Here is a 12704-nt window from a genome sequence, read left to right as displayed (position 1 = left end):
TGAGCCGAGATCGCACCACTGCACTCCAGCCTGGGTGACAGAGCGAGACCCTGTCTCAAAAAAAAAAAAAAAAAAGGAAGACATTTGAAAGATGATTGAGGTTAGCTGGACAAAGAATAAGAGTTCCAAATGCTTAGAGCAACATGAGCTCATGATATGTACAAAGAAATTAATGAAAGAAAATGTAAATTTTGGGGTCACACTTTCTCCTCTGGTTGGAAGCAGCCTAACATTTGGATGCCATGGTGGTCTTGTATCGAATTCTGTTGCCATGAATGACCAGTAACACTAGTAAAATGATTTACTTTCATTAAATTCATTAGCCTAATCTGTACATAATAAGCTCTGCCTATTACACTGAGGCCCCCCACACTGCCACTCTCCAAATCCCACTCTATGTTGTTTATAATTATCGAGGAATCATCACTGATTCTGCTTAATCTCTTGGTATTGCAGCCAATGATAGACATACATCGTTATGATTCACTCCTGTAACTTCTTCCACAGCAAGGAATAAATGGGTCACTAATAGTTCCTCAATCTCCTGCCCCTAAAGTATACCCCAGCAGGTCAGGCAGGTTACCTTTGAAATTATATACCTGGACAATCTAAAAGTGCACTCCAGAGTCCTCTATTCTAAAATCTTAGAATGTCAATACCTCTCATATTCACTACTGCTTACCCAACCTTGAAATTCATATAAGGAGCAATGGTATAGTGAGGGCAGAATATTCCATGTGCCTCAGATGTACAGTCAGGTCCACCCATGGACTGGTTAAGAAGGATATGGCCAAAAGGTCTTTTATGAGAGCTGGATGCCTTTATGTACTCCACAACCAATACACATAACACAGGAGAAGCCTGGGCCCTTGAAAGTGAGAGCATTCCTTAAGCTTTTGTGGACAGAAGGTAGGGCCATCAGGACAGGCCTAATAGAGACTGAACTCCCAACTCTCACAGGTTCTAGCTTAGAAAGCAATTGGTTTCTTCTACAGTAGTCAACATTTAAGGGTCTTCCCTTAAGGTCTGAGGCAGCCTAGCCTTAGTGTCAGGTTTCCTCTCTGGGAAAATGTGCTTCCTTCTGTAAGCTTCATAGACCTCGATCCACTGTAGCACTTTTAGGGCCATGAATTCATGTACTCACTAAGACTGTCCTCTGTTCCCAGCCCCAACAGTTGAGCATACGGCCCTGTCTTTCCAGTCCGCTTTAGCTCACGGTGGCTGGGATTTTGATCAGATCTCATCTATCAATATGCAGAGGAACTGGTCTATCTGTGAACTGCCAGTTCCTCTATTTAGGCACTAGTTTACACTCTCATTAAGTGCTTTTTTCTCAGGTCTCTTTTCTTCTCAAATTCCCTGAAATCCTTTCTCTAAAACCATTTCAATTATAAATTCACCCAAAACAATGAGGAAGACTGGGTGGGGGGAAAATCATTTGATGCCAAGACTCTTAGGGACGGTTTAATCGAAGGGCATAAAATCTTAAACAGTACAAATAATCTCAACTAATTTCCGTCCAGGCCAGATGACAAGGCAAGTGAGCCTGAATTAAAATTACAGATAAACGCGTTTGGAACAGATGTCGGAAGGAAATTTTTCCCAACACTAGAAGTCATAAACATGCAGCAAAATCCTCCAACGTCATTGGCGACATTGAAGATACAATTAGAGCTGATTACGAGGGGAATAAAACCCTGAGGAATATGTTAAGAATTTCAGGATGGGTCAAATGATGGGTCTGTTTTCCCAGAGTGGTCCTGAGAATGCATGGTCAATATTGTTGACTTTTTTTTTTTTCATCCTTTAACTGAGAGCACCAGAAATTCATGAGCAATCTTTTTCTGCTGGGTCTATATGGATGTTTTTATTACTTCTTCCCAGGCAGGAGCCCAGATGTTATTCCAGTGCACACTCCCCTTCTCCACCTAATGGCCTCACACTTCAAGTGGGCAGGCTCCTGCTACGGCCATTACCTCAAGGTAAAGAGGAGGGTAAACGAATTTCATGTTGCCAGCACAAACTATCCTGAGGTATCAGAGAAAAGATGCAGTGGTGATTAAGGCTGTTCTGGGTGGTGCTGTTGTGTGACTGAGACCGTGAGCCCCCCGAACCACAAAGTGGCCTCTCCCTGCCAGTATCTATCACCTTGATTCCCTTTGCATGTTTCTTCCCTAGCAATTCTATAGTTCTTCTCCTATGGGTGTCCCAGCTGCTCCAACAGCCCTGTGGATTAAACCGCCTGTTTACTTGGTTATGTTCATTTTTCCCTAAAGGACAAGGGAATTAGTTACAACATTTGACATGACACAAAATTTGAAGAGACAAGGTATCTGAGCCCCTAGCTTGGAGACCAGTTTGTTGATACAGTGAACACCATAAGTCAGTCAGAACCTGTTCTTATTAACTTTAAAGTCTTAGGTTTAATTCAAACAAAGAAAAAATCAAATGTAAAGATGTAGCCTGTATCTTTCATCTTGATTAGTCAATAAAGGGTGGGGAGGGGGACAGTAACCATATAAGAAAATTGGGTAAGACTCAGTTAAAAAAAAAATTAACTTCATAATCAAGCTAGCAAGCTATAACTTGAGGAAATAAGTTATAACTCAGAAAAATGGGTTTTAACCTTATTTCATATGTAAAATATATAAAGCCTATCAGCTAGTGCTGGAAATAATGTCATTCATTCATTAAAATGACAATGACAGAAACATTCTATGTGGTTGGAACATATCTTCACCCCTACCTTGTCTCCTGTATTTAAATAACCAATTCACAAAATGTGATCATTAAAATAAATGTTATTTTTAAAAAGACTGGAGAGCCCTATGGATATTACATAATTAAGCAGTTGAGATCAGAAGCAAAATCCACACTCTGGAAGTTTTCTCAAAGTCCCAGTCTAGGCCTCCCCAGGTAAGGTGGCTCATCAGAGTCCTAAAGAAAATAAACCTTGGAAAACTTCAAATTCTCCAGGCAGACATGAGAAAGGTTTTGACTTAGACTTCTGAGGAATGATACTGTCATAGGGTAATTTCTCTCAGACTAATGACCGGATGGTCACAGTAAGAGACAGATGATAAATATGCTAATCGAAAGGCCTTCAGTGCAGGTATTGAAAGGCCACAGCCGCTTTGGTTTTTGTAATCAATAACATCAGGGTGGCAGAAGCAGTACAGCTATAGCATACCACAGTGCTCATTCCCTCAAATACGCACTTCAGCTCCTCTCGGTCCCACCTCTCTGCTTCCTTGCTGCCAGCCAGTCTGTGGACAATCAGTCCACAAAGCAAACGATGCTGCCTTTCCATATGCAGGATACAAATTACTTTACATAGAAATTGAGTGTTTCTCACCTTTTCATTACTTTCTGTTTCAGAGAAGGGGAGAAGGGGAGGAGGCAAGAAGAACTGAATAATTTGCTTTAGAAGTCCACTGGGCTTTCCAGGTCTTGTCAGAATAGTAACTGTCCAACCCCCTTCTCCTCTTGTGAGTCCGCTCAGAAATGCAGAGGAAAAGGCAAAAATCAAACAGAAGAAAAAGAGGAAAAGTATTTCTCACAAAATTGTGAGAAACAAATATGTTACTTTTAAAGATGGAATTAAGAGATATGGAGCAAAATTCATGGGGGGCTTAGTTCAAGATGACAGACTTTTGAACTCATCTGTATTGCTCTTCGTTAATTGTCATTTAAATTGTAGGGTTTCATGAAAAAGAGACATCTCACTATCCAGATAAATATGCCTTTCATTTCCTGATTGCCTGATGGGAAGAGCAGGCCCCAGCATGTGGACAAGTGGGCTGGATGTTCTGGGATTCTCTCTGCTATGGGTTAGCAAGAAGGAAGAAGGTTATGATAGTAGCTGTGTCTGAAAAGGGCCTCAGTCAACAAGGCTGCCTCCTTTATTTCAGGGTCTGATTCTGAGATGGGAGTAGTACAGAAGAAATACAAATGGTTAATTCACCTACCTCCCGGGAAAAGACCCTCCCACCACCTCTTTTCTGAAGACATGCTCTAGTTCCTGTCCAAATGTAGAGCAGTCAAAGAGCATAAAATAACTTTCTCACACACACATACCTCCGAAGAAAACAATTAGCTTCCAAGTAAAAGAGCTGGCTGTTTCCTGGCTGAGAAGGAACTCGGTATGAAAAAAGAAAGCCCTTGATTTCATAGATGGGCCCTACCTAAGATCAAATCTGTGAAGTCTTCCTCCTGCCTCCCACTCTTCCTTCAAAGCTGAGTCAGGTTTGGTAAATGCCATTGCTTGCTAGCAACAGGAACCTTGTATGTCTGCTTCTTGTCAATAAGATGTCACATCTCTCAGCATCTTCATTGGTAATGGAAACATTCCAGACAAGTGCTAACAGAAGCAGTGGCACCTGTTCTATTGCAAATTGGGTCAGGGCAATGAAATCCCTCCGGATTTTCTGTGGCCTAATCAATGATTCTGCTCTAATGAAACCATAAACCAGAAAGGATTTACATAAACTGAGTCTCACTTGGCACCCCAACAAATAGCAAGTGATGGATTTTGCATTAAATTATAAGACCTACCTAACCATTCTATCTAACCAATAAATGCGTCACTCTGAAAATTCCACTCAATCTTTGGGTATTTCTAAAGCATACCAGCTGCAGATAATCTTATAGCCATGAAAGCAGATAAATCAAGGAAGATATTCTGATGTCATAGTTAACCAATCACTAATTCTAGTGGCCATTTCTGGCTATCAACATACTAAATTTTCCTAAGAATTTTATCAAAGCCCAGAGCTCTCATGACCAAACACAGAAAGCCTAAGCTGAAAACATGCAATGGTGAAACATACAACATTTTCATATACCAGAAGGTACTAAGGGAGGGGTCAACAATTACAGGCTGCCACCTGTTTTTGTAAATAAAGTTTCATTGGAACATGGTCACACCCATTTATATACCTATGATCTGTGTCGCTTTCTTGCTTACTTTCTTCTGTTAGTTGTAACAGAAACCTCTTGTCAACAAAGCCAAAAATATTTATTTTGTAACCCTTTATAAAGAATTTTTGCCACCCCTCTGCTACAGAAAAGATAGGAAAAAAAAGGAAAATATGAGGTTACCTGAGCTAAACTGCTATGCTGCCAGGACCTCCTTAACTTTGGAAGCTTCAAAGCTCAGATTAAAAGGATATCACTTACTGGGTATTTGAGAATCTGAAGTATTTATGGTAGGTATAGTTTTAAAATAATACCTATTAGTTTAACTGCTTTTTTTTTTTTTAAGATTTTGAACAAATCCTAGGTTCTCGTAATTCATCTAATTCTGCTTGGGTGAGAAGCTGCAGAGAGGAAGTGATACTTGAGCTGGGTTTTAAGACATAAGAATCAATTTAAGAGGCCGTGAAGGGAAAGGGGGAGGGAACATGAAGATAATTTGGTTAATGGGTACAAAAATGCAGTTAGATAAATGGAATTTATTGGATAGTACAGTAAGGTAATTATACTTAACAATAAACTATTGTCATTTTCAAAATAGAAGAATTGTAATGTTCCCAACACAAAGATCAATTTTGAGGTGATGGATATCTCAATTACCCTGATTTGATTATTACACATTGTATAAATGTATCAAAAGATCACATGTACACCCAAAATATGCATAACTATTATATAACAATTGAAAAATAAAAATAGGCTGGGCATGGTGGCTCATGCCTGTACTCCCAACACCTTGGGAGGCCAAGACAGGAGAATTGCTTGAGGCCAGGAGTTCAAGGCCAGCCTGGGCAACATAGCAAGACCCAGTATCTAAAAATAAAAATAAAAATAAAAATTAGTTGGGTGTGATGGTGCATGCCTGTAGTCCCAGCTACTTGGGAGGCTTAGGCAGGAGGATTGCTTGGGCCCAGGAGTTCAAGGTTACAGTGAGCTATGATCATACCACTGCACTCCAGCCTGAGTGACAGAGTGAGACTCTAACTCTAAACTAATAACAATAATAAAAAAAATTTAAACAAGGAATAAATTTAGGGATGAAGGAAATTCCAGAAAGATGAAGCAAAACCATTTCTGCCCAATAATTAATTAGCAACCAAGTGTTATTTATCCTATGTATTTTTCCTTGCAGGGAGTAAAAATGTTGCATAACAATCTAACCTATGAGTAAGGATTCACCATACGTCATTCTCTACCAGAGTATGGGAACTGGCCCAACAGATGGAGCTGAAAAGAATGCTTCCTAATCTCACTCATGAGAAAAATGTAATAATGATGATAATGGTTATTATAAGAACTATCATTAGCATTATTATAGGAACTATCATTTATGGAACATTTGTCACATACTAGGCATGATGGTAGGTGCTTACGCATTATCCCATTCAATCTTCACAGCAGTCTTACAAAGCAGATACTATTATTATCCTCATTTTACAAATGAGACTATGACTGAGAGGTAAATAGGATATGCAACTTTTTAAGGAGCAGTGCACAGAATTTTGGACCCATGTTATTACCATCATACTATTCATTAAACTCTCATGCCCCCCAAGGCCAGCCCCAGCCTCACCCCAAGCCTGGCCCACCACCAAGCCCACTTACCTCTACAGACACGGCAGCACTGATTCTCAGGAAGAATGTGATCCTTTTCTGAGCAGTTCAAAGGAGGACACATTTCTGTAATTTTTACTAAAACTCCACCCTGAAAGCCAAATATTAAGGAAAGAAAAAGATGTTCACATTTTTAGTCAATGGAACAAACTTGTAATGTTCTTTGTTAATGGCCTGTGGTGATAACAACATACAATAATTAATACTCCCAGGGATTCCACTAAAAATGATAATGCCACAAATTAAATTAATGAGACCCCTGGAATATAAGGTAAATTTCCCTTTCTATATCCTAAAAGCCTCAAATTCAACACTTTTGAAGTATCTTCTATGGAGCAGAAGGATTCTAACAGAAATGCACTGATAAAAGTTTAACAATCAACTCTTGCTCAGGTGGGGCCTAATTTATAACATTTCCTAACTTCTATGATGTAAATACTCCAGTGATGGCTCATTTTGAGCTACTAACATGATATCACTGAAAGCAATGTTGGGAAGTTATGTACAATTGAGCTTACGTGAGCTCTGGCATGCCCCTGGATAACAGGCATTGTGAACCCAATGATAGAGAGCATATCTTCCTTGCTCTTAATGAGTTCTCAGTTTGGATGGAGGGGGGAATAAAGCCTCATAAACTAGAAACCATAAAACATACAGCACAGTAAGTCTAAAAATGTGCTCTAATAAAAGTATTATAATGTGTCATAGAATAATAATTAATTCTGCTTAGGTGGGGAGAAATTATGAAGATGCCACATTTGGGGGAACTTGATTAGTGGAATAAAGAAGGGACTTTCCTGGCAAAGAGCAGAAAAGAGCCAAGGCATGTAGGCAGGAATGAACTGAAAAAGGATCAGTTAGCTGAGCATTAGATTTTCCCTAGATATAAAATCACTTACAATAACGTGTGTAATATTCAGAAGGTGAATCTTTATGACCTGACTTCATCCAAGGTCTTTTTGGTTGACATTACTAACATCTGTATTTAGTTTGATGCCAATTTGTAAAAATTATTCCGTTAATTACTATTTTTTTAAAAAATGCTGAGAGTTCCTTATTTTATCTAAAACATTTACTTTTTCTTTCCCATTTTTAAGGGGATGCTTAAATCAACCAAGAAGCAAGCTCAAGAAAAAGCGTCTCATTTAAGGCCAAAAGGTAGTTCCCAACACAAGTGGAAGAATAGGATGAAGGTGTATAGTCAGGAAGGGTGCAGGAGAGACTGGGTTTTCCATCTTCATGAGACCGTCATCCCAGTGGTTCCACATTTCTCTGGTTTGGCAAGAACTCCCACTATATCAGGAATACTCATTCTTAAATTGGAACAGTAACACAATTGTATACATCAAATATAAATTTCCAACTGCTCATCTTTTGGATTACATGCACCATGGCTTCCTCTCCTTTCTCAGAATTTCTAGTCCAGACAGGCCAGCCTCTGGCATTCTTAGTCTTGTCTTGTCTTCTCCTTTTATCTTTATTCCCAATCTTTCCCAAGGTAACTCTTAATTTTCTCCTGACTATCTTAGAATTGTCCCTAAGGCCTGAGAATTGATCCTGCTACTCACTCTGCCCCACTTTGCAACTGCACTTCATTTTTACTCCTCAATCCAGACCATGATGGGTGGTATCTAACCTCAAAAATTAGCTCCAGTCCTAAGGCAAGTGTCCCCCACCTGATGTGCCTTACTTTCTACAATGGGAATCAAACCAGTTATTACCAATCAATGGAAGTTAGTAACCTTACTATCAGCAGCTAAATGTAGAGGAAATCACAATGCTGAATTACTTACCATTATTGCCTCTAAGTCTATTCTTCAATATTAATATATTTATTCACAATCTGCTGCCTCCTGGCATAAATAAGAGTAGCTGACACTGTTGAACTCTTTTGTCAGTTCTATGTACACACCTCTAGATTTATCAATGCTTTGCTGCAACTGGCTCACCTCTGTCACTCTCAGAGCGCTGCCCTTGGGCACTGGAGCCATTTTGCCCATGCAGAGAGCCAGAAGTTACATGCAAGTTCTACAACTCCCATGCACATGACCCAAAGCCAGTGAATGAATGGTATGGGATATTCTTTACCTCGAAGAGAGACAATCTCTAGGGTAGAATGTTTGCTCCAGAGCCCATGATGGGATCACAATATGTCTGACCTTTCATCTAAAATTGTACCTCTGCTCAGTTTCTTCCCCTTCTCCATCTGGCATCCCCCACACCCTCACTGGTTTCTCCTGGGGGCACTACCTTAATAAATCGCTTGTACTGAAATCCTTAGCTCAGGGTCTGCTTCTGGGAGAACCCAAACTAAGACAATTAAAATAAATTTCACTCTTGCTGTCAAAAATCAAACTGTCAAAAGATTATCTCTAGGTGGTGAGATTCGGGAGTGATTCCCATTTTCTCCCTTACATTTTTCCCTCTATATTCCAAATTGTGTTAAGTACATATTTTTGTAAAAACAAAATATTAAAAATGCTACAGAAGATTTTTTAAAAATAATCATTCACAAATCTTCTATTTTTATAAAAAGGGTTTGCTTCGCTGCTTAAATCAGTCAACAATTCTAATCAACCTTTAACATATTTAATGAGTAAGATCATAATCCCAAATATTTAAATAGAGACAAACCTTTTTGCATGAATTTGAAAATAATATGAACTGTGATTACCATTGCATAAGTGCCACCAAATCCATTTAGGCCAGCTACATAATTAGGCACAAACCTTTTATAGCTTTATTTTCAAAACTATCTCTAGTAAGAAGTACCTGATAATTAACATTTTAAGTCTTTCTGATTATGGTATGTTATTTTATGACCCCTGGAGTTCTGCGTTGGTGGAAAAATACAATTCCTTTTTTCTTTCTCATTTAGAGTGGCTGTCTCCATGTCATTGGCCAAATATATACACTTTCAAGTTCTGTACTAATCATTGTGCACTAACCTGAATTTCTAACAACATATAAAACTTACAACTTCAAGTCAAAAATTGTTGCTAGGATAAAGAAATTCTGCAGAAAAGCAATAATTGGGCAAAATTAATAAGACTGCTAGGAGAGTTTATTCATGTTGATTTTTTAAAAAAATTATGTTAACTCCTGGAAACACTTGGTGAAAATATTTGAAACAAGAGTTTGTTTTTTGACTAATTGGTGTTGCTGAAGCTTTAAAATGATCCCAGGAAAATGAAAATGGATGGATCTCCAGGCATCCTTTTGTCAACTGAATGACAGAATATCAAAAATTTTAGCAATTATTTCCTCAATCCTCCCAAGGATAATACTTTCATAATACCATTTTAGATGCCTAAGAGAAAGTTTAATTCATTGCATACAACAGATTCCATAGAGCATTAGTGCTTACATCTTGAGAAAAGCTGCCTAGGAGAAATAAGAGGCCCTTTGATCCTACCCATTACCCTCACTCTGCTAACAATATCCATTAAATATGTCCCAAAGCTCTTCCATGGCCTTTTATAAATGCTACTTTTATCAAGGGAATCGATGGGCCATAGCCTGACCAATCTGATATTCTCAGATAGACTGAAAAGTGATCAATCAATCCTTCTCAATCTACCCCTCTAAAATTCAGAATTGAGAATTATTTCCAAGTCAGTCTAACAATATCAGGAGTCACAGTAGAGAGGCGAAGAGAGGAGGCTGTGGGGCCAAACCACACAGGTTCTGATCCCAGCTGGCTCACTCACTACCTATGTGGCCTTGTTCTTCTGTGCCTCGATTTTCACATCTGGGTATTACCTTCTGCACAGAATTATTATGAGGTTTCAGTGAAATAAATATGTTTTTTTGTTTTTTGGGTTTTTTTTTTTGAAATGGGGTCTTGTTGTGTCACTAGGCTGGAGTGCAGTGGTGCGATCTCAGCTCACTGCCACCTCTGCCTCCCAGGTTCAAGCAATTCCCCTGCCTCAGCCTCCCAGGTAGCTGGGATTACAGGCATGTGCCACCATGCCCGGCTAATTTTTTGTATTTTAGTAGAGACAGAGTTTCACCATGTTGGCCAAGTTGGTCTCAATCTCCTGACCTCGTGATCCACCCGCCTCGGCCTCCCAAAGTGCTGACCCCCGTGCCTGGCCGAGATAAATACGTTTCAGATGCTTTAAATTGTGCCTGGAAAATAGTAAGTGCTCAAGAAATATTAAAAATTATTGTCAATAACTCTTATATACAAAGTAACTAGTAAATAACTATAGAAAGACAATAAATGGAAAAATAACTTTTTTGCACAGAATAAAATTATTCACATACACTCACACATGCACACACACACTACTTGTGCAAGAGAATAATCTGTCTGCCCCAACTTCTTTCTAAATTATTAAAAAAAAACAGTAAAAGATGAACTCAAGTATGTAGAGCAACTGCAACGTGCCAGTAATAGTAGTAAGTGATACTTAAATAAGCTGGCATTCAAATCCATGCCCATATCTTCTAAAGGTCTCAAATGGTGTCTGCCTGGCTCCTCTTTGATAATGGACATTGAATCATTACAGTGACCCTTGCTAGAGTCACCCACAGCTTCCATTCAAAATGGAAAAGGATTTGCTAATTTTAAGTGTTATGGCTGATTCTGGGACCATCACCACAGTGAGCAAAATTTGCCTTTAATCATCCCAGCTTTCCCTGAAGTCGAAGACAAAAGCAACGATTTTAGAATCCAACTGTTTTCCCTTCCTAGAAGTAAAACAATGTTCAGAGAGCATGGTATCTGTCTTAAATTCAAGAAGGACATGTATCGTCATATGGAATAACAAAAATAGCTCACATTTATTGAGGATGGTCTTTGTGGTATGCACTCTACTAAGTTGTCCATGTGTTTTATCTCATTTAATACACACAACATCCTTGTGTGATAATGTGCCTGCTATAGGTTATTGACCACCCCACCTGCTCCCCTACTCCCCTACTCCCCTACTCCCAACGCTGGGAGCTTCCTTGTCAGTCAAGAGATCATTAAAGCCCTTGTTATCACACCATCCTTGCCCCTGCCACAGAGTGGAGAGCCCCTACACCCAGTACCCACTGATGCAGAGAGACCACCACACCTGCATGCCCACCAGACCACCTGGACTCATGGAATATCTGGCATTCCCAGCAGCAGCCAAGAGGGCAAGAATGGGAATCAAAGTAGGGAGGTTCAAGGAAGCTAACCTTTAGCGTACAGTCTGGCCAATGACAGACAGAATATAGGGAATGTCTTTCCTTCCCAGCTCTCCGTAAAGAACAAAATTCAAGCTCTTCGTTTATTAGTATCTCCTTGAGTGCTTCTGCAAGTCTCTAAATGCCTCATTCTTTTCAATCTTTAAAACACATTCCTGCCTTTTTTCCCAGAGGTGTGATGAAAAGAAAATGAAACAATGTAAGTAAGAGCACTTGCGAGGATGGTCTTTTCTGAGACACACTGATTTCTGTCACCTTCTCAGGAGATGCCTCACAAAGCCAGCTGTGCTTTGTTGTGGGGTTCTGACTTTTCTGTGATGCACCGTCTTGCACTTACTCTCCTGCCTTTCCTTCCATACTTCCTTCTGTCTGTGCCTCACTCTTGCATTCCTAGGACTATACCCTTCCCCTTCCTCTGTCCACTCCCATGACCACAAAAGAATAAATAAATAAAGCATCAACACAAATACCTAGGCCTCGCGTTCTATTTTCTAGAAATCAGGATCAGATAGGTAAGAAGTGTTACTATTCTGACTAGTGTGTCCCAGCTAATGTTAGGCAGAAAAGGAATAGGTTTGACAGTTCAGCACAAGGCACTAGGCAAAATATTCCACATTCCTCCAGGGCTGGTGATTATGCCTGTAATTGTCTTCCGTTATGTTGCAGTGGGAATGGTGAGGAGAGAAAAAATATCATGCAGGAGGAAGTAATAATCTAAAGTTATGTTCTCCAACTCAGCTCTTACTAGAACCCAATGGGGGAAAAGAACACAAGGAACTCTGAACTTCACTAACAACTAGGTCAAATTTCAGGATTTAAACCGAGATCCACCTGACTGCAGATTTTGACCTTTCAACCACAATGCTATATTGTAAGAGTAATTAGACTCACCCTCTTATCCTCCACAGGAAAGAAGTAAAGCCACTGGACAGAAG

At 39.5% G+C, this 12704-nt stretch overlaps 1 protein-coding gene across 2 annotated transcripts in view; it reads right to left on the bottom strand.

The window, feature by feature from the left end:
* The window catches only part of NELL1 (neural EGFL like 1), a 915720-nt gene that overhangs the window by 626155 nt on the left and 276861 nt on the right, over positions 1-12704 (bottom strand). For both annotated transcript variants that reach the window (XM_030829406.1, XM_030829407.1), the window contains exon 11: positions 6580-6679. In XM_030829406.1, coding sequence (XP_030685266.1) covers positions 6580-6679 — 100 coding nt within the window. The remainder of the gene's footprint in view (positions 1-6579; positions 6680-12704) is intronic.

This window comes from Nomascus leucogenys, chromosome 15 (genome assembly GCF_006542625.1).
Source record: "Nomascus leucogenys isolate Asia chromosome 15, Asia_NLE_v1, whole genome shotgun sequence".
In the NCBI taxonomy this organism is placed as follows: domain Eukaryota; kingdom Metazoa; phylum Chordata; class Mammalia; order Primates; family Hylobatidae; genus Nomascus; species Nomascus leucogenys.
This window is presented reverse-complemented; position numbering and strand designations above follow the sequence as displayed.